Source organism: Littorina saxatilis, linkage group LG14 (genome assembly GCF_037325665.1).
Source record: "Littorina saxatilis isolate snail1 linkage group LG14, US_GU_Lsax_2.0, whole genome shotgun sequence".
NCBI classification, from domain to species: domain Eukaryota; kingdom Metazoa; phylum Mollusca; class Gastropoda; order Littorinimorpha; family Littorinidae; genus Littorina; species Littorina saxatilis.
In genome coordinates this window covers 11,495,592-11,519,144 of record NC_090258.1, presented here as the reverse complement: position 1 = coordinate 11,519,144, position 23,553 = coordinate 11,495,592, and the positions used below count along the sequence as shown (strand labels likewise).

Here is a 23,553-nt window from a genome sequence, read left to right as displayed (position 1 = left end):
AAATTCAGAGAGAGAGAGAGAGAGAAAAAAGAAAGTAGCCTCAGGTCAGGAACATGCAACCATACATCTTCTTCTATGTGAATGGGCTGCAAGTCTCACGTACCGTATTTGACGGATTACAAGACGCACCGTTTTTTAAGCCGCACCCCCGACTTTTAACAAAAAAATTGGGACGAGCCACGTATAGGCCGCGTCACTATATTAGCCGCCGTCAAAAAAAATATAATCAGATCGTGTCAATCAATCAAAACAACCAAGCAAACGAAAGTACAGTATTTGGGGAAATAGGCTCTGAGAATAAACAAGTGAAACAAAGAAGAAAAGTGAAAAAGTTTGAAGAAAAATATCACAGACACACAATTTGTAACCAACACACACATGTAGTCCCGCCCGGAATAAGCTTTTTTTGGATGATTTACGACTTTTGCGCACATTTCGAGCAAACGAAAACACAACATGGCGGCTCTCGCTCCTCAAACTATCGCGAGACACAAACAAATGAAATCTCGCGTGCACGAGATCCTGATACATCCGGTGTTTCTCTGTACGCTATCTTGTCACGACGACTTGTTGACAAACGAAGATTCGCGAAAGAAAGAGAAAAGCGCCGAGTCTTGAGTAGAGAGGTAATAAAGTACCGGTAATTGCTAATCGAGCGAAATGAAAATTCGCGGCGACTTGCATTAGGTGAGTGCTATTCAAGTTTAGGTAACGTTTTAGCCGCATCTTTTCATAAGCCGCAATGCGATTTTTTTTTTTTAAAAGTCGCGGCTTGTAGTCCGTCAAATACGGTACACTCAAGTTTTGCACGAGCGGTTTTTTTCGTGTAAGGTTGTTTCCCAAATCTCTTACCAAAAGTGCAAATGCACCATGAACAAATCTCACCCGAAGTGCAGATAAACAAAACTCACCAAAAGTGCAAGCACACCATAACAAATCTACACAAAAGTGCAAGTGCACCATAACAAAACTCACCAAAAGTGCAAGCGCACCATAACAAATCTACACAAAAGTGCAAGTGCACCATAACAAATCTCACCAAAAGTGCAAGCGCACCATAAAAAATCTACACAAAAGTGCAAGTGCACCATAACAAATCTCACCAAAAGTGCAAGTGCACCATGAACAAATCTCTCACCATCAGCATTATCCTCTTCCTTTTTACGCATGTGGAGCACCAGTAGGTTGCCCAACTGGCGGTATTCCTCGTACGACAGTTTCAGCGACCGCTTTGGCTGTGATGTAGGTGAGGCCCCTCCCTCCTCCCGCTCTCCGTTGACTGGCTGCGACTCCCGTTGCGGTGTGTCTGAAAATAGAAATGCAAATGTCAGTGGTATGTACAATACCAACACAGCCTTGTGGTGACCTTGTCATGGCTAAGTCACAGAGACGCACTTCTGTTTCAAGCCTCTTATCCAGAAACATAATACACGTGATCCAAATTTGTTATGATGGCATCATTCGAATTGTGATACGTCTTCTCCAACTTTCTGGTGCCTTTCGAATGGAGGGTCAAGAACAAACACCTAGGTTTTGTATCTCATCTATGTCTGGAGGCCTAGACGTGTAAATAATGTTAGGAAGGTAACGTTAAATTGCAAACAAAAATGAATAAATGTTCAGTTGATACATTTTCTGGGCATAGTAACAGGCAGATTATTGTGTTTTTATGTCATTTTTGAGACTGCCCAAACAATATACGTTATTTGCGTGTTTGACCAAAATATGACATTTTACACAGATCGAGACAGTCATTGTTCTCCGAGACCGCGCTAGCGGTCGAGGTGAACAATGACTGTCTCGATCTGTGTAAAATGTCATATTTTGGTCAAACACGCAAATAACATTTATGTATCGATCGAATTCCTTTCAGGTACTTATGACTTTGTTGTTGTTTTCACGATTGAACGAGCACACACACACATGCACATAAGCTTCATATTTGGGCGTTTCAGGTTGACCGAAACTTCAAAGGAACTACAAAACACACGTCATGTACTCACTTTGTTGTTGTTTTGACATTGAACAGCACACACACATGCAATCAAACACATGACGTTTTTTTTTTTGAGTTCCTTTGAAGTTTCGGTCAACCTGAAAAGCCAAATTATAAAGTTTTGTCGGCCTCTGACGTCACATGACTCAAAGAAGGGAAATCCAATCTCCAATCGATACATTGTGTTTTAACATTATTTAATTGCTTATTCTCTCCCCTCACCTTGATCGACTTCCATCTGTTGTTCCGCCTCCTCCTGTCCCTCCTCCTCCAGGTGGATGTCTGGCTGCTCAACACGGATGATTGATTTGTTCAGCAGACGGAACGCCTCCTTCACGTGCTTGGGTTGCACCTGGTAAACAATCAAACACAAATTTAGTTGTAATAAAATTCCTGACAGTGAGAAGTGAACACACTTGAATTCTTTACTAAATCACACCCGAAAAAAGAACAAGAAAATTCACGACACTTGTTCAATGCACACAAGTTTGTCTTTACCATAACTTTTTCCATGGGTGGGAGCAAAATATCTGAGCTATACTGGGAAAAAAAATTGGGGTCCAAGGGCCAACTTTTTCCTCACTTTAAAAAAAAAATTTTTTTTGGTTCAAGGTAAAAGCACATTGCAACTCAAGTAATATTTTAGGGAGATATAGAGAAATGTTTGTTGTTATTTTCTTTTTTTGTCTTGTTTTTTGTTTGTTTTTGGTTATTTGTTCGTCGTTTGTCTTTTTCTGTAAAATGTATCCACAGGTGCTTTTGTTACTTCTTTCCGCCATACTTTGTTTAGTCTATGGTTTATCTTTTTATGCTTGTCTGTATAACTGGTATGGAATTCACAAACTTGATGTTTCTTTTTGAAGTGAGCAATCACCACACACATAAGCAGAGACACTAAATACATTCCAAACCGCAGACACGCTCAACATAACCTGCTAATCAAGTATAATAAATATATATTGATGTCCATTAATAGAAGAACAATCACACTTTTCTGTTCTTTGTAATAGTATGCTATTTGTGGAAAAGAGAAGAGAAAAAAATAAAAGAAAAAAAGGTTTGCTATACAGAATTCCGTAATTATACGGAACTACTCCCACCCCTGTTTTTCTTTGGTTTGATCTTGAACACTTTTCTTTCTTTCTTTATTTGGTGTTTAACGTCGTTTTCAACCATTCAAGGTTATATCGCGACGGGGAAAGGGGGGAGATGGGATAGGGGAAAGGGGGGAGATGGGATAGAGCCACTTGTTAATTGTTTCTTGTTCACAAAAGCACTAATCAAAAAATTGCTCCAGGGGCTTGCAACGTAGTACAATATATGACCTTACTGGGAGAATGCAAGTTTCCAGTACAAAGGACTTAACATTTCTTACATACTGCTTGACTAAAATCTTTACAAACATCGACAATATTCTATACAAGAAACACTTAACAAGGGTAAAAGGAGAAACAGAACCGTTAGTCGCCTCTTACGACATGCTGGGTAGCATCGGGTAAATTCTTTCTCGTCCCAACCAATATGGGACTCCCCCTAACCCGCGGGGGGTATCTTGAACACTATGATACCAATTTTCACAGTGACTGACTATTAGGGTTTAACGTCCTCTTAGACCAACTGGTCTATATTGGGACAGGTATTGATTGGTAATACGCTGAAGATATGGTGTGATACTTTGATTCGAACAAGCCCGCTGTGGCCGTCTTCTTCGACACACCAGCATTGGGTTTGTCTCGTCAAAGTATTGAAATACGATCATGATAATCAGAGACGAGAGATGATGCATGCGTGTCTTCGTGTTTTCCAAGCCCTGAGACTTTCGCTGTGAACGTGGGATCTTTTTCGTGCGCATGTGTGCACACGGGGGTGTTCGGACACCGAAGAGAGTCTGCACAAAGTTGACTCCGAGAAATAAATCTCTCGCCGAACGTGGGGATCGAACCCACGCTGATAGCGACCAACTGGCTACAAAGCCAGCGCGCTACCAACTGAGCTACGTCCCCGCCCCCATTTTCACAGTGAACACAAGATTCTACTTGTAATTACTTGTAGCTTCATTTCTTATCCTACGACTGGCTTCTTTTTTCCTCGTTCTAAATGTTAAAAAAGACAAAAATAGGTATAATCAACACAACGTGTAGGTTTGTACCTTGTAAACAATTAAGATGGACGGCATTTCAAAATCGCCTTGGTTTGCAGTTGGTGTTTTGTATTATCGTAAAGTCCCCCCCCCCCCCCCCCCCCCCCATTTCACACCCGTGCCTAAGGCACAAAAAAATAAAAAATAGGTGTGGTTAAGGTAACATAGCCACAAAAAAATAGGGTAGGAAGGTAGGCAATCACTTTTTTTTCTACTGTGTACAAATTAAACCTACTTGCTGGGAAATAAGTGTGCGACTCGAGCGCTTTCGCTTTCATTGCGTTTTCTGCACTCGTTTTTTTTTTGGTTGTTTTTTTTAGTTTTTTTTTAACAAATGTAATAAAAAGTTATAGGGTCGGCCCCTAAAAATAGGGTAGGTCGGGTTACCGTAACCACACCTATTTTTTTTTAGGCCTAAGTGTTGCACATACCTCTTCCTGGCAGTGCATGCGTGCCATGGACTCGGAGAGACGGATCATGCTCTCTAGCTGCCGCACGGTGATTCTCCACGAAGACTTGCCTGCTCCCGTACAGTCTCTCTGTCGCAAGTGCTTGTACTCCTCGATCATGTACTCCTGGGCCTCCTTGTTGATCTGAAACAAGCATTTCAAAAGAATTATTATTTTTATCCTACATACATATGTGAGAGAGACCACTCGTTAGATAACAATATTGTTCAAACCACACGTGTGTATATCATGTAAATGTTGTCATGTCAAGCAAGTCTGGCAGGGACCTGTTTTTCCACTGCTTATGATGCCAAAACCACTGAGACAAACGTCTTTACGGAGAAAAAATTGCGCTCGCTAATTCCCCTCGATGAATTTTTGGAACTAACTTGTCACGCTACAATTTCCAGAGTGATGTTTCTTTGCTTTGACGTAAGAGATTGCACGAGGCTTTGGAAGAGATCGGGGTTCCAAAAGAAGCGTCTTGAATTTCGCCGCCTTGACTGCGGGACGTTTTGAGTAAAATACATGCAAGTACAGTATTTAGGATAAACAGAATACTACATGGCTTGCTGTGTCGTACCAGATTTACACTCGATGCTTTTTGGCTCACGTAAGTGTAGCCTATGCGATCGTAACTTTGTCTGTCTGTGCGTGCGTTTGTGCGTGCGTGTGTGCGTGTGTGTGTATGTCTGTGGTAGAAACTTTAACATTTCCGAGTCTATGGATTACGTCAGTCTCGGTCAAAAGTGTTCGACGTGTGTGATAGAAACTATTTGAAGACGTCACATTATGACGTAAGAGGGTTAGACGTCACGCAAAGGAATTACTGAAAGTCTCGGTCATTGTTATTGTGAGCGGGCCGAGACTTCTTGGCAGATCCAGGGTCTCGCTTTCTTGCATAGTTTCACCTATGCTTACTGTGTGTGTGTGTGTGTGTGTGTGTGTGTGTGTGTGTGTGTGTGTGTGTGTGTGTGTGTGTGTGTGTGTGTGTGTGTGTGTGTGTGTGTGTATGTGTGACGGAGTGATTGAGTTTGTGTTACTGTTTGTCGATTTCTTACGTGAGCCTTGAAGGCTTCGCCTCTTGTTCAAATAGTGAACAGCTCACTTTCGCTCACAGTTCAATATTTTTAAAAAAAAACTCGTGTAAATCTGGTACGACACAGCAAGCCATGTAGTATTCTCTATGTATTTTTGACCAAAATATGACACTTTACTCAGATCAAGACAGTCAGTGTTCCTCTTGAGACCGCGCCAGCTTTTTACGATTGAACACACACAAACATGCACTCTTTTGTAGTCTCGGCTAGCCGCCTAAATACGAGTTTTTGACGTCACATGGCTCAAAGAAGAAAAATCCAATATTCAATACATGCTGGGGCGGAGATGTAGCTCAGTCGGTAGCGCGCTGGATTTTGTATCCAGTTGGCCGCTGTCAGCGTGAGTTCGTCCCCATGTTCGGCGAGAGATTTATTTCTCAGAGTCAACTTTGTGTGCAGACTCTCCTCGGTGTCCGAACACCCCCGTGTGTACACGCAAGCACAAGACCAAGTGCGCACGAAAAAGATCCTGTTTCGGTGGGTTATAGAAACACGAAAATACCCAGCATGCTTCCTCCGAAAGCGGCATATGGCTGCCTAAATGGCGGGGTAAAAACGCTCATACACGTAAAAGCCGTGGGAGTTTCAGCCCATGAACGAACAAACAAACAATCCATGCATTTTTTGTTTAATCAAATGTGAAATGCACTACACCAGAGTCCAAAAAAGTCATAAAGAATCAAAGAGTATAATCAGAAATGAAAGAAAAACAACACCCAACACCTTGTGCTTCGACAATTAAATAAAATGTAAAAGATATTCCTAGCTTTAAGGGAGTGGTTATTTACAGTATCCTGACCAACTGAAATCTGGCAAAACCAAAACATAATTCAACAAAATTACAACTACACAAAAAGAAAAAAAGGAAAAATAAGCACTCAACTGACACCGCTTATTTTTCACTAGAGCGTTTAAAACATTCCTCTCTACTTAGACAACATAACCACTGTGGCACAAAAGAGTCACAATTAACAAGCAGCAGAAAAATGTGTTTCACTGTTATGAAATCAATCATATAAACCAATGAAAGAAAATGTTCCAAGTATGCAGAAGAAGAAACAAGTCGCGCAAGGCGAAATTATTACATTTAGTCAAGCTGTGGAACTCACAGAATGAAAATGAACGTAGTCCGCCGCTAGTGCAAAAGGCAGTGAAAGTGACGAGCCTGTTTGGCGCGGTAGCGGTTGCGCTGTGCTTCATAGCACGCTTTACTGTACCTCTCTTCCTTTTAACTTTCTGAGCGTGTTTTTAATCCAAACATATCATATCTATATGTTTTTGGAATCAGGAACCGACAAGGAATAAGATGAAATAGTTTTTAAAACGATTTCGAAAATTTAATTTTGATCATAATTTTTATATTTGTAATTTTCAGAGCTTGTTTTTAATCCAAATATAACATATTTATATGTTTTTGAGTCACTTGAGAAAAAGTGACTCTATGTAATCGGTCAGTGTTAGTCTGTCCGGCCGGCCGTCCGGCCGGCCGTCCGTAGACACCACCTTAACGTTGGACTTTTCTCGGAAACTATCAAAGCGATCGGGCTCATATTTTGTTTAGTCGTGACCTCCAATGACCTCTACACTTTAACGATGGTTTCGTTGACCTTTGACCTTTTTCAAGGTCACAGGTCAGCGTCAAAGGAAAAATTAGACATTTTATATCTTTGACAAAGTTCATCGGATGTGATTGAAACTTTGTAGGATTATTCTTTACATCAAAGTATTTACATCTGTAGCCTTTTACGAACGTTATCAGAAAAACAAGGGAGATAACTAGCCTTTTCTGTTCGGCAACACACAACTTAACGTTGGGCTTTTCTCGGAAACTATAAAAGTGACCGGGCTCAAATTTTATGTGAACGTGACTCATTGTGTTGTGAATAGCAATTTCTTCCTGTCCATCTGATGCCTCATATAATATTCAGAACTGCGAAAGTGACTCGATCGAGCGTTTGCTCTTCTTGTTTGAATCAGAAAATGATGAAGAATAAGATGAACGTAAATTTGGATCGTTTTATAAAAAAAATATTTTTTTTACATTGTTTAGATTTTTAATGACTAAGCCACCAAACTGAAATGCAATACCGAAGTCCGGCCTTCGTAGAAGATTGCTTGGCCAAAATTTCAATCAATTTGATTGAAAAATGAGGGTGTGACAGTGCCGCCTCAACTTTTACAAAAAGCTGGATATGACGTCATCAAAGACATTTATCGAAAAAAAGAAAAAAACGTCCGGGGATATCATTCCCAGGAATTCTCATGTCAAATTTCATAAAGATCGGTCCAGTAGTTTAGTGAATCGCTCTACACACACACACAGACACACACACCATGACCCTCGTCTCGATTCCCCCTCTATGTTAAAACATTTAGTAAAAACTTGACTAAATGTAAAAAGAACTCATTTCACAACCTACCCGTGGCCTGAACTGACGTGCGAACAAGATGTAACGACTGATGTCATCCACAGAGTAGACACGCTCCACCGATTTCTCCAGTCGACTGTGGAGATCAACAATTCGTCGGGCGATAGCATAGTCAGTCACCTGGAACAAGCAAGCAGAAAAAATGCAAATAATACTACAACTTGTTTCAAATCTACTCCTCATAGTCATACCACTGAAAAATTAAGGCAAAAATCTGCAAACAAAAATATTCTCTTTGTTGATTTCTGGACACAACCGTTGAACGCTGAAGGAGAAGATTTCTGTGGTAACATGTTAATGTGACTGGCAAATATTGGATGAAAACTTTGCTAAGTAAGGCCTCCAAGTTCTAAAACATTGTATTGCTTCCATAGTCTAGTAAGCATTCCATATACAAACCAAATTCCACATTCTTGAACACAACTTCAAACCATTTTCTAGGGTGGCCGAATCAACATTCACAGATTATCCAAAGCATCCTACAACATTCCAAAAGGAAAGACTCAGACCTGTTAACCCCCAAAACTTGATAAGAGTAATGGTCAGGTAAAAAAAATAGTAATCTGATGACCAAATAGTTACCCAGGAGTTACAAATGCCAACAATAGCAACAACAATCTAAGTTGAAGCACATTTGAAAATCATAATCCGGACTCAAATGGAGTATTTTCCCCAAAAATCCTACAAAAAGTCATAAATTACTCCCAAATAGTAAGGGTACACAGGTCTGATTAGGCCCCCCAAAAAAAAAGGTCTGTGTCTGGTAACATGGCTAAAAAAATAGGGTCTGTAGGTAGGGATTTTTTATTTTTTATTTTTTTTTTTACCCCAAATGTAGACCAATAAAACTAACTTTAAAAATCGCGCAAAGAGACTGGATTCACTATACATAGAGACAAGCCACTCAACACATTTACAAATCGTCAGCGGACTTTCGTTTTCACACGTTTTTGTTGTTCATTTTCTCACCCTGTCCTTTACCACCACCAAAAAAAAAAAATTAAAAAATTTTTGAGTTTGGAAAAAAAAAGTTTAGGATCGGCGCCGAAATTTAGGGTCGGTCGGGTGACCAGAAACAGACAATTTTTTTGGGGGGGCCTTAGACTAGAAAACTACACCAAATAATGTTCACCTCATTACACTCATCGACGAGGACGAAGAACAGATCAAAGCGAGACATGATGGGAGCAGACATGGACAGGTTCTGCTTGAGCGATCGCGAGCGGTCATAGCGACCTCCCACAGGGTTGGCTGCGGCCAGAATGGACGTCCTGGCATTCAGTGTTGCCTGAGAGATGGAAAAAGGTCAGCTTTTAATTTCATAAGGTCTGGTTGTTATCAAACGGGTAAACCTGATATACATTTTCATTTCAGAGAAATAAAGGGAAGTAAGCGGTCTAAATGCATACGACATGTGCAATAGAGTGAGAGCTGTGCGGAACCAGTCTCCTGGCACTTCAGAAAATAACATCAGCAAGCATTGACATGAACAGGCAACTTTCATCCTTAATATTTTTAAATTCTCATTCCTAAATTCTTAATAGTGGTACCTGTCGTGCGAGGCCGCTCCAATGAGAGGACACCTCTCAGGAGAAGACATCTTCTCTTGTCCCTTTGACTACTATCTTTAACAAACTACCTGTCCCGACAGGCCACCAGCAATGGAATAACACTTTTGCATAAGTGTGCCACTGTTTTTTGTGATGTGGGGCATCACAGGGTTATAAACCTCTGATTTTATGTGATGTGGACCAATAAAAATAGTGGGAAAGTCGAGAGAGGGTAAGATAAAATGTCCCACCTTGACGCCAGCCTTGGTGATGGAGATGGTCTGCTGCTCCATGGCCTCGTGAATGGCCACCTGGTCCTTGGGGTCCATCTTGTCAAACTCGTCGATACAGCACACGCCGTTGTCCGCCAGCATTAGGGCGCCCGCCTCGATCACAAACTCATACGACTCTTCATCCTGCAAAGGGAAAAACATCGGTAAGAAAAACAAAACAAAAAGATATGTTTATCTTATCGAAACTGTTTGTGCATTATACGCCACTGTAAGCGAGGATCAGGGCGCCCACCTCGATCACAAACTCATACGACTCTTCACCCTGCAATGGGAAAAACATTGGTAAGGAAAAACAAAACTAAAACATGTTTATCTTGTCAAACTTGTTGCTGCAGCATTCCCCGTCGCCTTCTCCTCTACAGTAGATCCTCCTTTCAAGACTTCCCCTTTATTAGGCAAAAAGAAGAAAGAAAAAAAAGTCTGTTTACGGAAACATAGGCCCAAAAAATTGGGTGGGTAGGTCGGGATCCCCCCCCCCCCCCCCCCCCCCCCAAAACATATTTTTAAGTTATTTTGCCAAAAAACAAAGACTTTTTTTTTCTTTCTTTCTTTCCCAAATGCCAAAAAAAAGTCCAGGGTCGCGCGAAATATAGGGTCGGTCGGGATACCGTAAACAGACTATTTTTTTTGTTGGCCTTAGATCTTTCGGTCTCCTTACACTTTGTACTTTTTTTTGATGACGTTAGACTCTTTTTTCCTTCTGTCTGCTCTTCTGTTTAGTTTCTTGTTGTTGTTATGCTAATAAACACCAAAGTCAAAACTACTCCATGTTCCTTTGTATTTGTTGCTGTTTTCTGACGAGTACATTTTCTCGTAAAGTCTGCATAATTGAATTTTGCCTCTTTCAATAATTTTTTTATGAAGAGTAAAAAAAAAGTTCACGGGTCGGGAGTATATATTTTTTTTTAAAGGGCCGATTGGGGAATGATGTTTTCCATGGCCTTATTTTGAAAACACCCACCCTGACAACGGCGGCAGTGAGACCGGCAGCGGTGCTGGCCTTGCCGCTGGTGTAGACAGCGCGGGGAGAGAACTCCTCCACCTGTTTCAACAGTTGCGACTTGGCCGTGGAGGGATCTCCCACCACACACACGTTGATGTCGCCACGAAGGTGTGTGCCTTCCGTCGTCACCTTGGGAACCCCGCCAAACAACATCAGCAGAATCCCTCGCTTAACTTCATCGTTGCCTGGAAAGTCAAAGAATAACTTGTTAGAGCAAAACAGAACTCATTGTTGATGCGCTCTTACGTATCACAACATGAGTAATTGTTAACAAAGCAGTAAGTAATCCTGCCACTCTGATTACTTATCAACAGACACTTACTTTGTTACAAGCTTTCTGTCTTGGAAAAACTTGTCCTGACACTTACTTTGTTACAAGCTTTCTGTCTTGGAAAAACTTGTCCTAACTCAGCAGTGTAAATGTTTGCCTGCTTCTGAGTTTTCTTCTTCAACTCTTTCCGCACTGCGCCCGACAGTTTGTCGGGCGCTCCTTAGCAGCTTTCAACACCTGCGCCCGACAAACTGTCGGGACGCATCTTCTCTGACCTTGTTTCTGATCTAAAAATAAAAGACAGGTCACGAGCAAGGGAGGTAAATCTGTTCCCACTTCCTTCTTTGTTTGGCGAACGAAAATCGTCCGATTTGAGTGTTTTTTAAGCATTTTTTCCTGCGAAATATGAGCAACCAACGCCGCTACTCGTTGAGGCAGGTTCTTGACGACGATGACAGTGATTATGATCCCGAATGCGACGTTTCTTCATCTCAATGGTGATTTGAGTGCACAAGACCTGTGCGCAGGCTTCGATGCAAATGTGAGACTGAAACATCCTGTGACTTGTTGGAACAACTGTGACAGAGTGGTGTGTTTACATACTTTTTACATTTAGTCAAGTTTTGACTAAATGTTTTAACATAGAGAGGGGAATCGAGACGAGGGTCGTGGTGTGCGTGTGTGTGTGTGTGTGTGTGTGTGTGTGTGTGTGTGTGTGTGTGTGTGTGTGTAGAGCGATTCAGAGTAAACTACTGGACCGATCTTTATGAAATTTTTCATGAGAGTTCCTGGGTATGATATCCCCAGACGATTTTTTCGATAAATGTCTTTGATGACGTCATATCCGGCATTTTGTAAAAGTTGAGGCGGCACTGTCACACCCTCATTTTTCAATCAAATTGATAGAAATTTTGGCCAAGCAATCTTCGACGAAGGCCAGACTTTGGGATTCCATTTCAGCTTGGAGGCTTAAAAATTAATTAATGACTTTGGTCATTAAAAATCTGAAAATTGTAATTAAAATTATTTTGTTATAAAATGATCTAAAATTACGTTTATCGTATTCTTCATCATTTTCTGATTCCAAAAACATATAAATATGTTATATTCGAATTAAAAACAAGCTCTGAAAATTAAAAATATAAAAATTATGATTAAAATTAAATTTCCGAAATCGATTTAAAAACAATTTCATCTTATTCCTTGTCCGTTCCTGATTCCAAAAACATATAGATATGATATGTTTGGATTAAAAACACATTCAGAGAGTTAAAAATAATAGAGATATAGAAAAGCGTGCTATCCTCCTCAGCGCAACCGCTACCGCGCTTTTCTGGATTGTTAATTTCACTGCCTTTGCCACGAGCGGTGGACAGACGATGCTACGAGTGTAAGGTCTTGCGGAAAAAATGCAATGCGTTCAGTTTCATTCTGTGAGTTCGACTGAGCTTGACTAAACGTTGTATTTTCGCCTTACGCGACTTGTTGGTGTTGTGTTTGTGACTTGGAAGAAGGATTTCTTTGAACTTTACACACTTCAGAAGGTACTGACTGCTACTCAACAGGTAAGAAGTTGTTACTACAAGTTAGAACATGCACTTGCAGAGTTAGAAGCGCTTTAGTGAAGTACCCATCAGATTTGCACTACAGTGCCAAAACCCTCCAGGCTGGAGAGGCTGCTGAGCCTGCACTGCAGTCAGGGCTGATAGGGTTCAGACGAATTTGCAATCTGCCATTGGGGCAGCCATACTCAGGTTTCCGAAGTGTTGTGTATAACAAGTAAAGGGGACCGGGTAGCTCAGATGGTAGAGCATTGGACTTGTGATCCTACGGTCACAGGTTGGAATCCATACCGGGACAGGTCAACTTTATGCACAGACTCGCAGACAGTACCCATGTCCCACCCCCTGTGACACTACGGTGACCTAGGTCATTCTGCCATGAGTGCAGGTGGCTGATTACACCTAAACACACACATCTGAGTAGTGTGACGCTTGCTGATAGCTTTCCACTGGGGGGAAGCAACCCAAATTTCCCTTGCAAAGGGATAATGAAAATAATGAAATGAAAACAAAAGTGCATACGCTTCTCACATGTCAAAAATACATGGGAACACACGTACCATGAATGGTTGGGAAGAGACTGGAGCAGAGGTTGTGGTAGAGGTTCTTGTCCTGACTCATATCATACACTGTCTGCCATTCCTCGTCTGTCATCCGCTTCTTGATCATCTCCGCCGTCAACTCTTCGTCACGCAACTCCCCGCCACCAAACTGAAATACAGGTAACGTAAGGTAATGTATGGTAACACTGACTGGTATGGTAAAAGTGATCGATTAGGTATGGTAGGCTAAGGCAGGGTATGGTAAGGTAAAGTAGGGTAAGGAAGAGTAAGGTAAGTTAGTTTCATACTGTACTGTGTGGGTTGTTTTTTCCCTACACATAGGGGTGTTCGAACACCGACTCTTACCGCGAGAAGATGGTCTCTGAAGTCACAATGTGAATGTCTTGTTATTTACATTCTTCTCATTGTCTTCACGTATTTTCTGGCTAACAGAAGTTCTTTAACCTTACCTATTCTTCGATAAACACAACATGAACATTTCACAAAAGTAAATCAACTTTTGCAAAAAGCACCATATGACATCATCAAAGAAATATAATATATCGGGGAAAAATGAAGAAAACACATGTCAGGGTATAATACAGACCTGCCTACCCCAAAAATTACAAGGAGTAATGAGCCCAGCCAAAAAGAGTAATCTGGTGGTAGAAAGAGTAGTTTTTCGTTGCCAAAAGTAACTGCCATCGGTGGGTGTGACTAAAAGGAGAACCCAAATAAAGAATTTGACACTGCCTTGCCTGTTGTCTAGACATCCTCATTTTTCTCACAACGGAGAAATAGTTGTTCATAAAGTCTTGCAGGACACAAACATTCTTCTGCACACTTTCTGTTCATATTCAGTTGCTTCGCAAAAATAAAATGTCATTGATTTTATCAAATTATGAAGTCAGTCAAAAACGACCCTAGAACACAGCTCTGGGAAACTACACTGATTGGAACGATCTAGGATGATGTGGTTGTTTGTCCCAATATGCTTCGCACAGTCATTCTTTCCTCCGTGTGCACATGAAAAATCACTGTGGCAAAGCGAACACAACACGTGGCTTGCTGCTTGGTCCTTTCGATAGATTAGAGGTGTTTGCCGGAGCTAGCCACTCTCGGTAACAGTGACTCAACTGCAGGACTCTGAGACGTTCGCAAGAACCCAGTCCTCCACGGAAGAAGAAGAAGAAGGTCTTAGACATGGCCAAGATTCTGAGTAGCTAGTTTAATACTTCTGTTGAGCGGCTTTCTTCATTTTCGCTGATATCGGACCACCACTGTAAAACAGTTTCATTGTCAGACTCTGACTGAGACTCTTCGTCCGTCTCATGCGGATTTTTCGCGCGTTGCTTCATTGCACTGCAAAAGACGTCGTCTACCTTGCTTGCATATAATGTGAACAGACCGAAAATGCGCATCGCGCATGTGCGCTCGCAAAGCTCGGCGAGAGCAAAAATACGGATCGGATTTATATCGGGACGAAATGCGAAAAATTGTACTTTCGGTTTCTTAAAAATCGTATTTCTATCGCGGAAAGCGTAGTGGCGTAGTTTGGAATAAAAATCGTACTAAATTACGCCCAAATCGTAAGGGTAGGCAGGTCTGTTAATATTATCTGTGAGGATTCACATGTAAAGTTTCACACACATCTATCTGTCAGTTTTTCCTGGAATCGCTGTAAACACACACACAAACATCACCACCCTCGTCTTGATTCCTAGCCTATCTGAAAACCTTTAGTCAACCCATGGCATGGATCCAAACTTACCGCCCTAGCAGAGGTGGGTGTCACAGTACAGGCCAGGAAAGCCATGCGATAGGTCAAGTCCCGCACGCCCAGCGCCTTGAGGCCACGGACTCCTTCTGACTCATAGCCGTCGCGCGCTCCGTTCACCCTCGACGAGCTTTCTGCGCTGGCTCCTGCAAAATAAAGAGTGTGGTGTAAACGTAAACCTTCACAAAGAAATGGTTTTCAGGGCCCATACATGCCCGAAACTCTCAGCGACACACCTGTTACTTAAATTTCAAGTGAACTCTCGCTTTACAAGTTGCAATTGCAAAGGATATCTTAAAGTTAAAGTAAGTGAAACATGAAGTTTGTACTGCATATATCTAGAAGTTGAGACCAGTTTGTGGAAGAAGACATTGCCAGTATTTTTTCCCTTCATGAATCAAGTGAACTTTTTCCCGACAAGTTGCAAAGGCGATCTCCAAATAAGTGCAACAAGCACAGTTAGTTCTACGAGTCTAAAATTTGTAAACAAGAAATCCGTTTGTGCAAGAAGACATGGCTGGCATTTCCCAACCATCATTAATCTTCTTCTTCCTCTTTTATAGGCTGAAACTCCCCCGTTCACTCATGTCTTTTGCACGAGCGGGTTTTTACGAGTATGGCCGTTTCTACCCCGGGGGCATCAATAATCAATTTGTTAAAACCCAATAAATGATAACGAATCTCAGGCGGCTTTTCAGAACACACCTCCAGTGGAAATGCTGCCCACGTCGGGCACCACAATGAGCGTTCCAATGAAATCACACTTGTCTCCGGCCTGGGCCGTCTCCACAGCCTCTGCTCGCAGGACCACCTCCACACTGAAAACATATCACACATACACCACTCCTGTAATACACGCCTGCATGAAATACGGGTAAAGAAATGAAACTACAAAGTCTTTATTTCTAATCTTTACAAAAACAACAACCAACTAATAAAGTAGCCACAGTGTTCATTCATCAGGTTTCTACAGAAAATGAATTTCTGAAAACAAATCTCAAAATCCCAGCCTCGATAATCAGTGCTGAGCAATAAACGTAGCCTGGGTTAGTTTCGAAGCTGATCCGAGGGCTAAATGTTCAACAAATCACAGAATTAGGTGGAAAATATATGAAATGATGATAACAAACTGCTCTGTTTGGAAAACACATTTTCTTTCCCATACCTTCTCGGGATGCTTCCCCTGGGCAGCTCAGCCTGTGTTTCCTGGATTCTGACTTTCTGAAAGTCGACGAAGCGCGACTTGTTGACATCAAGCATGAAGCGTGCACGGTTGTTGCAGACAGGATTTCTGCAGATAGTGGGCTGAAAACCAATCAAGAACATACCAGTACATGTATTTACTACCACTATCAATTATGATGCAAAAAGTTTAATGACACCCGATAATTTTGAGAAAATAACTGGCACAATTAGCTGGTAGTTCAGTTTGGTCATCAGTAATAGCAAAGAACAGAAAAGAATCATCTCAATACACCCCTTCGGAGTTTCGAGTGTCACATTTTTGGCGGCAGGGGGTGCTCCGTTGTACCAAACACACTCGAGATCCATTCCGCTTAAATCATGAAACTATCGTGGGACAAAAACCACAGAAATATCAAAGAGATAAGAGCTTACGAGGGAAAACTTGAACGCAATCGGCAATGTACGTCTTCTGAAGACTTCGTGTTTGGTACAATTTGCAATCCGAGCATGCAATGCGCGGACTCTCGCCTGAGACTCCGAAAGGATGTATTGCGACTGATAAATACACCAAAGTTAAAAGTTATGGGGAATATCTTAACTTTACAGACAACCTTTTTTGTGGAGATAAAACGTAAAATAGAAATGCACTCCGTGTTATTAGACCTGTTTTCTGGTCATAAGATCAACACTCAACATTTGAGCCTGATCATGATTACTTCCCTTTAACTAACACCTCGGTCAGAGTTCCCCCGTTTTGCATGTTCAGGCGTGCTCAAATAGACTCTGAAGTCTGATATCTAATCTCACCAATGGGAATTAGGATCGAGTCTGAAACGGATACAAATGAAAACTGTGATAACATTTACAGACCCAAACTTCAGAACCTGCTCTGCACTTGCTGAGCATTCAAAGAGTCTAATTTTGCGACCGAGTCACCCACACATAGCATCAACCATTACTGTTACCTGTGTGTATCTTTATGTTTACTTGTATGCATCTTTATGTTTACCTGTGTGTATCTTTATGTTTACCTGTGTGTACCTGTGCGTTTCACTATGTTTACCTGTGTGTATCACTACGTTTACCTGTGTGTATCACTACGTTTACCTGTGTGTATCTTTATGTTTACCTGTGTGTATCACTATGTTTACCTGTGTGTATCTTTATGTTTACCTGTGTGTATCTTTGTTTACCTGTGTGTATCACTATGTTTACCTGTGTATCACCGTTTACCTGTGTGTATCATTGTTTACCTGTGTGTATCATTGTTTACCTGTGTGTATCACTGTTTACCTGTGTGTATCACTGTTTACCTGTGTGTATCACTGTTTATCTGTGTGTATCTTTATGTTTACCTGTGTGTATCACTGTTTATCTGTGTGTATCTTTATGTTTACCTGTGTGTATTTTTATGTTTACCTGTGTGTATTTTTATGTTTACCTGTGTGTATCTTTATGTTTACCTGTGTGTATCACTATGTTTACCTGTGTGTATTTGAACTGCTGCTCCACATCCTTGATGACCGTGCGACAGTCCAGACAGAGGAAGGTGCCGCTGACCAGCTCGGGGTGAACGGGGTGAGTCCTGACCACCTGGCCCGTGATACGCAGCAGTGTTCCGATCTTGGCCGTGGTCAGCTCTCGAACTCTGAAACAATTCAACTCTGATTGTTAACAATGTACAAGGTTTACTGTAGTGTTAGTTTGAGAGCATTTACTGACATTCAAGTTTTAAAAGAATATGGTTTGGGTTGAGTGAAAAAAGAATACACCTGTTTTTAGGTGTCAGGTGGAATGTCTGCGTGTGTTGGAATCAAACATAAAGAGAGGGGGCTGGGGGTGGGGTAGTCAATGGGATTTCTCCAAGAATATGCATGGGTCACTTGGGTGGGACCGAAAAATGTCACGAATCCTGAACCTCAACCGAACAAAAACAAGTCGCGCAAGGCAAAATTACAACATTTAGTCAAGCTGTCGAACTAACAGAATGAAACTGAACTCACTGCATTTTTACAGCAAGAGCGTATACTCGTAGCATCGTCAGTCCACCGCTCGATGCAAAGGCAGTGAAATTGACAAGAAGAGCGAGGTAGTAGTTGCGCTGAGAAGGATAGCACGCTTTTCTTTATCTCTATTCTTTTTAACTTTCTGAGCGTGTTTTTAATCCAAACATATCACATCTATATGTTTTTGGAATCAGGAACCCACAAGGAATAAGATGAAATTGTTTTTAAATTGATTTCAAAAATTTAATTTTGATCATAATTTTTATATTTTTAATTTTCAGAGCTTGTTTTTAATCTAAATATAACATATTTATATGTTTTTGGAATCAGAAAATGATGAAGAATAAGATGAACGTAAATTTGGATCGTTTTATAATTTTTTATTTTTTAATTTTTATTTTACAATTTTCAGATTTTTAATGACCAAAGTCATAAATTAATTTTTAAGCCACCAAGCTGAAATGCAATACCGAAGTCCGGCCTTTGTCGAAGATTGCTTGGCCAAAATTTCAATCAATTTGATTGAAAAATGAGGGTGTGACAGTGCCGCCTCAACTTTTACAAAAAGCCGGATATGACGTCATCAAAGACATTTATCGAAAAAAAGAAAACAACCCTCCTTAACATTTGGATTGGGAGTAAAAAAAACTTAACTTTTTGCTTGGGAGTGAAAAAAGTTCATGCTTTTTTAGGTTGGGAAACACTGACATTAATTTGATTAAGTTTTGACTAAATGTAAACAATAAGGGCAAAGCCCATACGACTCACATGCTTGACCTTGACCTTTACATGACCTTGACCTGGGTCAAGGTCAAATAATTAAACCTAGCAATGACATACACTAAGAACTGCTTTACACATTTTTCCTACCAAAATAATGTGACCTTGACCCAAGGTCAAGGTCATCCAAGGTCATGCAACACAAAGCTGTTAATTCAAGACATAGGAAGTACAATGGTGCTTATTGGCTCTTTCTACCATGAGATATGGTCACTTTTAGTGGTTCACTACCTTATTTTGGTCACATTTCATAAGGGTCAAAGTGACCTTGACCATATGTGACCAAATGTGTCTCATGATGAAAGCATAACATGTGCCCCACATAATTTTTAAGTTTGAAACAGTTATCTTCCATAGTTCAGGGTCAAGGTCACTTCAAAATATGTATACAATCCAACTTTGAAGAGCTCCTGTGACCTTGACCTTGAAGCAAGGTAAACCAAACTGGTATCAAAAGATGGGGCTTACTTTGCCCTATATATCATATATAGGTGAGGTATTGAATCTCAAAAACTTCAGAGAAAATGGGAAAAATGTGAAAAATAGCTGTTTTTTAGACAACATTTATATTTTTATGGCCCCTGCGACCTTGACCTTGAAGCAAGGTCAAGATGCTATGTATGTTTTTTGGGGCCTTGTCATCATACACCATCTTGCCAAATTTGGTACTGATAGACTGAATAGTGTCCAAGAAATATCCAACGTTAAAGTTTTCCGGACGGACGGACGACTCGGGTGAGTACATAGACTCACTTTTGCTTCGCATGTGAGTCAAAAAGGAGAGAGAAAAAAAGGCCATAATGCAATCCAGATTTCCGGCATATATACCAGAAGAATCCCACCCATGAATATGGAGTGACACTGCAAATACCCCCCCCCCCCCCACACACACAAAAACAGCTTTAAAGAACTGGTACATTGTATGTATTTGATCACCAACAAATTAAGAAAAGAAGTCCATTACACCAAACTTAATTTACAAACTTTCATTCAGAGCAATCTACCACTCAATCAATCAACCTACTTGAGTTGTGATGGAACTTCAGTGAAGCTGATGTAGAATTCTTTAGACGCAGGAATCTGTCCCCAGTCGCGCGCATAGTTCCTCACCGCACGGCACAAGTAGGGGTACACTCTGAAACAAACATCAACACGCTCGTAAAAATATTATGAAACTTTCATCTTAAGTCGTTTAAGGTCAAATACATTGAAGAATACTGAACAAAATGAAACTGTCCACCAAATATTCATACATGTGTACTTTTAGCACTCCAAGAATTAATTTCTGATTCCAGACCATTCAGCCTACAATTACAAACAAAAACTTGTTTGTACCGAACAATTATCATCAGACTCACAGAAGCACTATAACAGTTGTGACAGGGTCAACTTGATTAGTTGTACTGGGCGCGGAGAGAGTCTTAAACTGGGGGTTCTTCACTGTACCCTAAATTAATCTACAGTCATGTATAACTATACTAGAGGAATACCCGGCTTTGCCGGGGTGAATCGCGAGACAGAGACAGACAGCGTGGCGGTTCACCACAATCTCCTTTGAAGGCGAAGTCCTGTCAAACAGGATTGAGAATTTTAGAGCTTATTTCTAAGCCCTATATTATCTGTTATGACTTCTCAAATGCCAGAACATACAGACAAAAGCCGACAGACCCCATCACAAACAGAACTCTACAATCCACAGGTGTTGCCTCCACACACACACACACAGAAGCCGTATATATCTATCTTTATATATAAATATATCTATAGATGACAGTGGATTTTTCGATAAATAGATTCGACCTTTGCACTTTTACACTGAGGACAACTTACGGGTACATGCAAGGAAAGCCCACAACTTCTAAGGCGAACAACTCTGCAGAGTCTGCTGTGAAGAGCGACGGTAGTCTCCCTGTCACACTCGACCCCCTTTGAATGAACTTTGTCCCCAAAGTTCTGAACCATGGACCCGCCAAGCTTAGGTCCCTCCCAGGTGGAATGGGAACAGCACGAAAATGATTCAGTGGCCTGAACATTTCATGTCGAGTCCCATCGCTGTCGACGACGCCAAATGTAACCTAATGCCGAAACACCACAATCACCTTTGAAGGCGAAGTCCACTCAACGGGATTGAGAATAACTGTTATGGCTTCTCAAAGGAAGGCCTGAACATACAGACATACATGTACCAAAGCCGCCAGACCACATCACAAACAGAACTCTACAATCCACAGGTGTTGCCCACACACACACACACACACACGGAGAGAAGCCGTATATATATGTATAACTATATCTATAAATATATAGAGATAGATGACAGTGTATTTTTCGCGTGGCTATAAATTGATTCGACCTTTTCACTTTTACAGTAAGGACAACTTACGGGTGCAAGGAAAGTGTTCTGGACAGTGCAGTGACATTCTAAAAATAGTAACGTAGTAACGGGAATATGGATTGACGCCACACGAAGGAAGGGAGATAAACGCTGAAAACACTGGAGAAGATAAGGAAGAGTTACTGGGAATGGATCCAGAGAAAAACCAAAATCGGTTCAGCGCTGCGCGCTGAGAGCACGTGTTGAAATATCTCATCGAGCAGGTTGTGTCCGGGGTATACCTGAATATGGCCAGCAAATTTGAAACAGATCCATCGAGAACCTTGGGCGTGCATCGCGGACACACACACACACACACACATATATAAATATATAGATAGAAGCATGACAGTTGACACTTGGCAAATCTGGTGGTAAATTACAAGATGGACGTTTTATTTAATTGTTAAGCACTCACCTGTAGTATTCCTCCAGCACGGTGGTGCACAGCTGTTGATTGAATGTCTCCAGGTCCTTGAAACTGACGGTCAGCGTGTTACGTTCCGGTCGCACCAACTCCTGCACCAGCGTCAGGTACTTGGCGTCACCGTCCACCCGGAACCTGACCAACACCAAAACATTCCATCACATTTTATACTCTCAAGTAAAACACTAGTCAGAAAATAAGGCTACAAAGCTGTTCCAAATGACTTGAAGTTAATCTTAAAGTCATCACTCTTTACACCTATTGTATTTTATAATTTTTCCTTCACCTCAAAAAAATCACATTAGCTAATTGCTCTGCCTTCCCCCAAAAAAGTGCTTGTGCTACTCTAGCTTTATATAGGCATCCTCCAATAATTTCAAGTTGAAGTGTGACCAACATAATGTAGTCCGGCTCTGAAATGCGCTGATCAGAATTCCATTACGATTACGATGCTCTATGGTCGGTTTGTTATATAAAGGGAATCAAAAAACAAGAAAGGTAAGTTATGGAACGTTAGTTATTGAAAATTTTTTGTTACAGTCGCAAATATATCGACCCAACGGTCTTTTTAAGTGCACAGACAAACAATTACTGAATTAGTAACCAAACACTTATCTTGATGCAATTTTCGCCCGCTTGCCACGAAGCCGCTAGCGAATTACTAGTGTACAAGTAAAAGGGAAGTAGACTACATTGGGGTGTGCACATTAAAGATCCCACGATTGACAAAAGGGTCTTTCCTGGCAAAATTGTATAGGCATAGATAAAAATGTCCACCAAAATACCCGTGTGACTTCCAATAATAGACCGTGAAAAGTAGGATATGCGCCGAAATGGCTGCGATCTGCTGGCCGATGTGAATGCGTGATGTATTGTGTAAAAAAATTCCAACTCACACGGCATAAATAAATCCCTGTGCCTTGAATATGTGCGCGATATAAATTACATAAAAAATAAAATTAAAAAAAAATAAAAAATGCGCTTAGAACTGTACCCACGGAATACGCGCGGTATAAGCCTCATATTGATTGATTGAGACCTTGATGTGTTTCCGTAGAGTGCTGCACTGTGATCTTACTCCGTGACCTACCACAGTACCAGTGTTGGCACTTGACTTAAGACTTGGAGAATGGCACAGACTTGTAGCGGAGTAAAGATCTGTGACATTTCATTCTAAAGTTAAAATTCTGTGATCAATTTATGAAACTTGCATCAAGATAAGTTTTCGCTACTAATTGTTTGTCTGTGCACTTAAAAGACCGTTGGGTCAATATAAAATTTGTGACTGCAACGTATTTATGTCAATAACAAACATTCCAATAACTTACCTTTCTTGTTTTTTGATTCCCTTTAAGGCTTTATATAACGTATAACAAGTGATTAACAATGAAATGGGATAGGAACGTACAGATCATATACCTGTGGTTTAGTTTAGAAGGAGGTGTGGCATATGACGACTTCATAGAATCATTCATTCGCTTACGGCTTCGTGGCAAGTGGGCGAAACTTGCATCAAGATAAGTTTTCGTTACTTATTGTTTGTCTGTGCACTTAAAAGACCGTTGGGTCAATATATTTGTGACTGCAACGTATTTTTGTCAATAACAAACGTTCCAATAACTTACCTTTCTTGTTTTTTTATTCTGAATTTTGGAACTTCAGCAGTCTA

General features: G+C 40.9%; 1 protein-coding gene across 1 annotated transcript in view; it reads right to left on the bottom strand.

Moving 5' to 3' along the window:
- The window catches only part of LOC138947116 (zygotic DNA replication licensing factor mcm6-B-like), a 31,539-nt gene that overhangs the window by 7,045 nt on the left and 941 nt on the right, over positions 1–23,553 (bottom strand). The window contains exons 2-15 of the mRNA XM_070318563.1: positions 21,876–22,019; positions 20,108–20,218; positions 17,783–17,945; positions 16,278–16,417; positions 15,818–15,930; positions 15,107–15,258; positions 13,354–13,504; positions 10,919–11,145; positions 9,916–10,080; positions 9,247–9,402; positions 8,106–8,234; positions 4,568–4,729; positions 2,219–2,348; positions 1,139–1,306 (exon numbers count right to left, since the gene is read on the bottom strand). Coding sequence (XP_070174664.1) covers positions 1,139–1,306; positions 2,219–2,348; positions 4,568–4,729; positions 8,106–8,234; positions 9,247–9,402; positions 9,916–10,080; positions 10,919–11,145; positions 13,354–13,504; positions 15,107–15,258; positions 15,818–15,930; positions 16,278–16,417; positions 17,783–17,945; positions 20,108–20,218; positions 21,876–22,019 — 2,111 coding nt within the window. The remainder of the gene's footprint in view (positions 1–1,138; positions 1,307–2,218; positions 2,349–4,567; positions 4,730–8,105; positions 8,235–9,246; positions 9,403–9,915; positions 10,081–10,918; positions 11,146–13,353; positions 13,505–15,106; positions 15,259–15,817; positions 15,931–16,277; positions 16,418–17,782; positions 17,946–20,107; positions 20,219–21,875; positions 22,020–23,553) is intronic.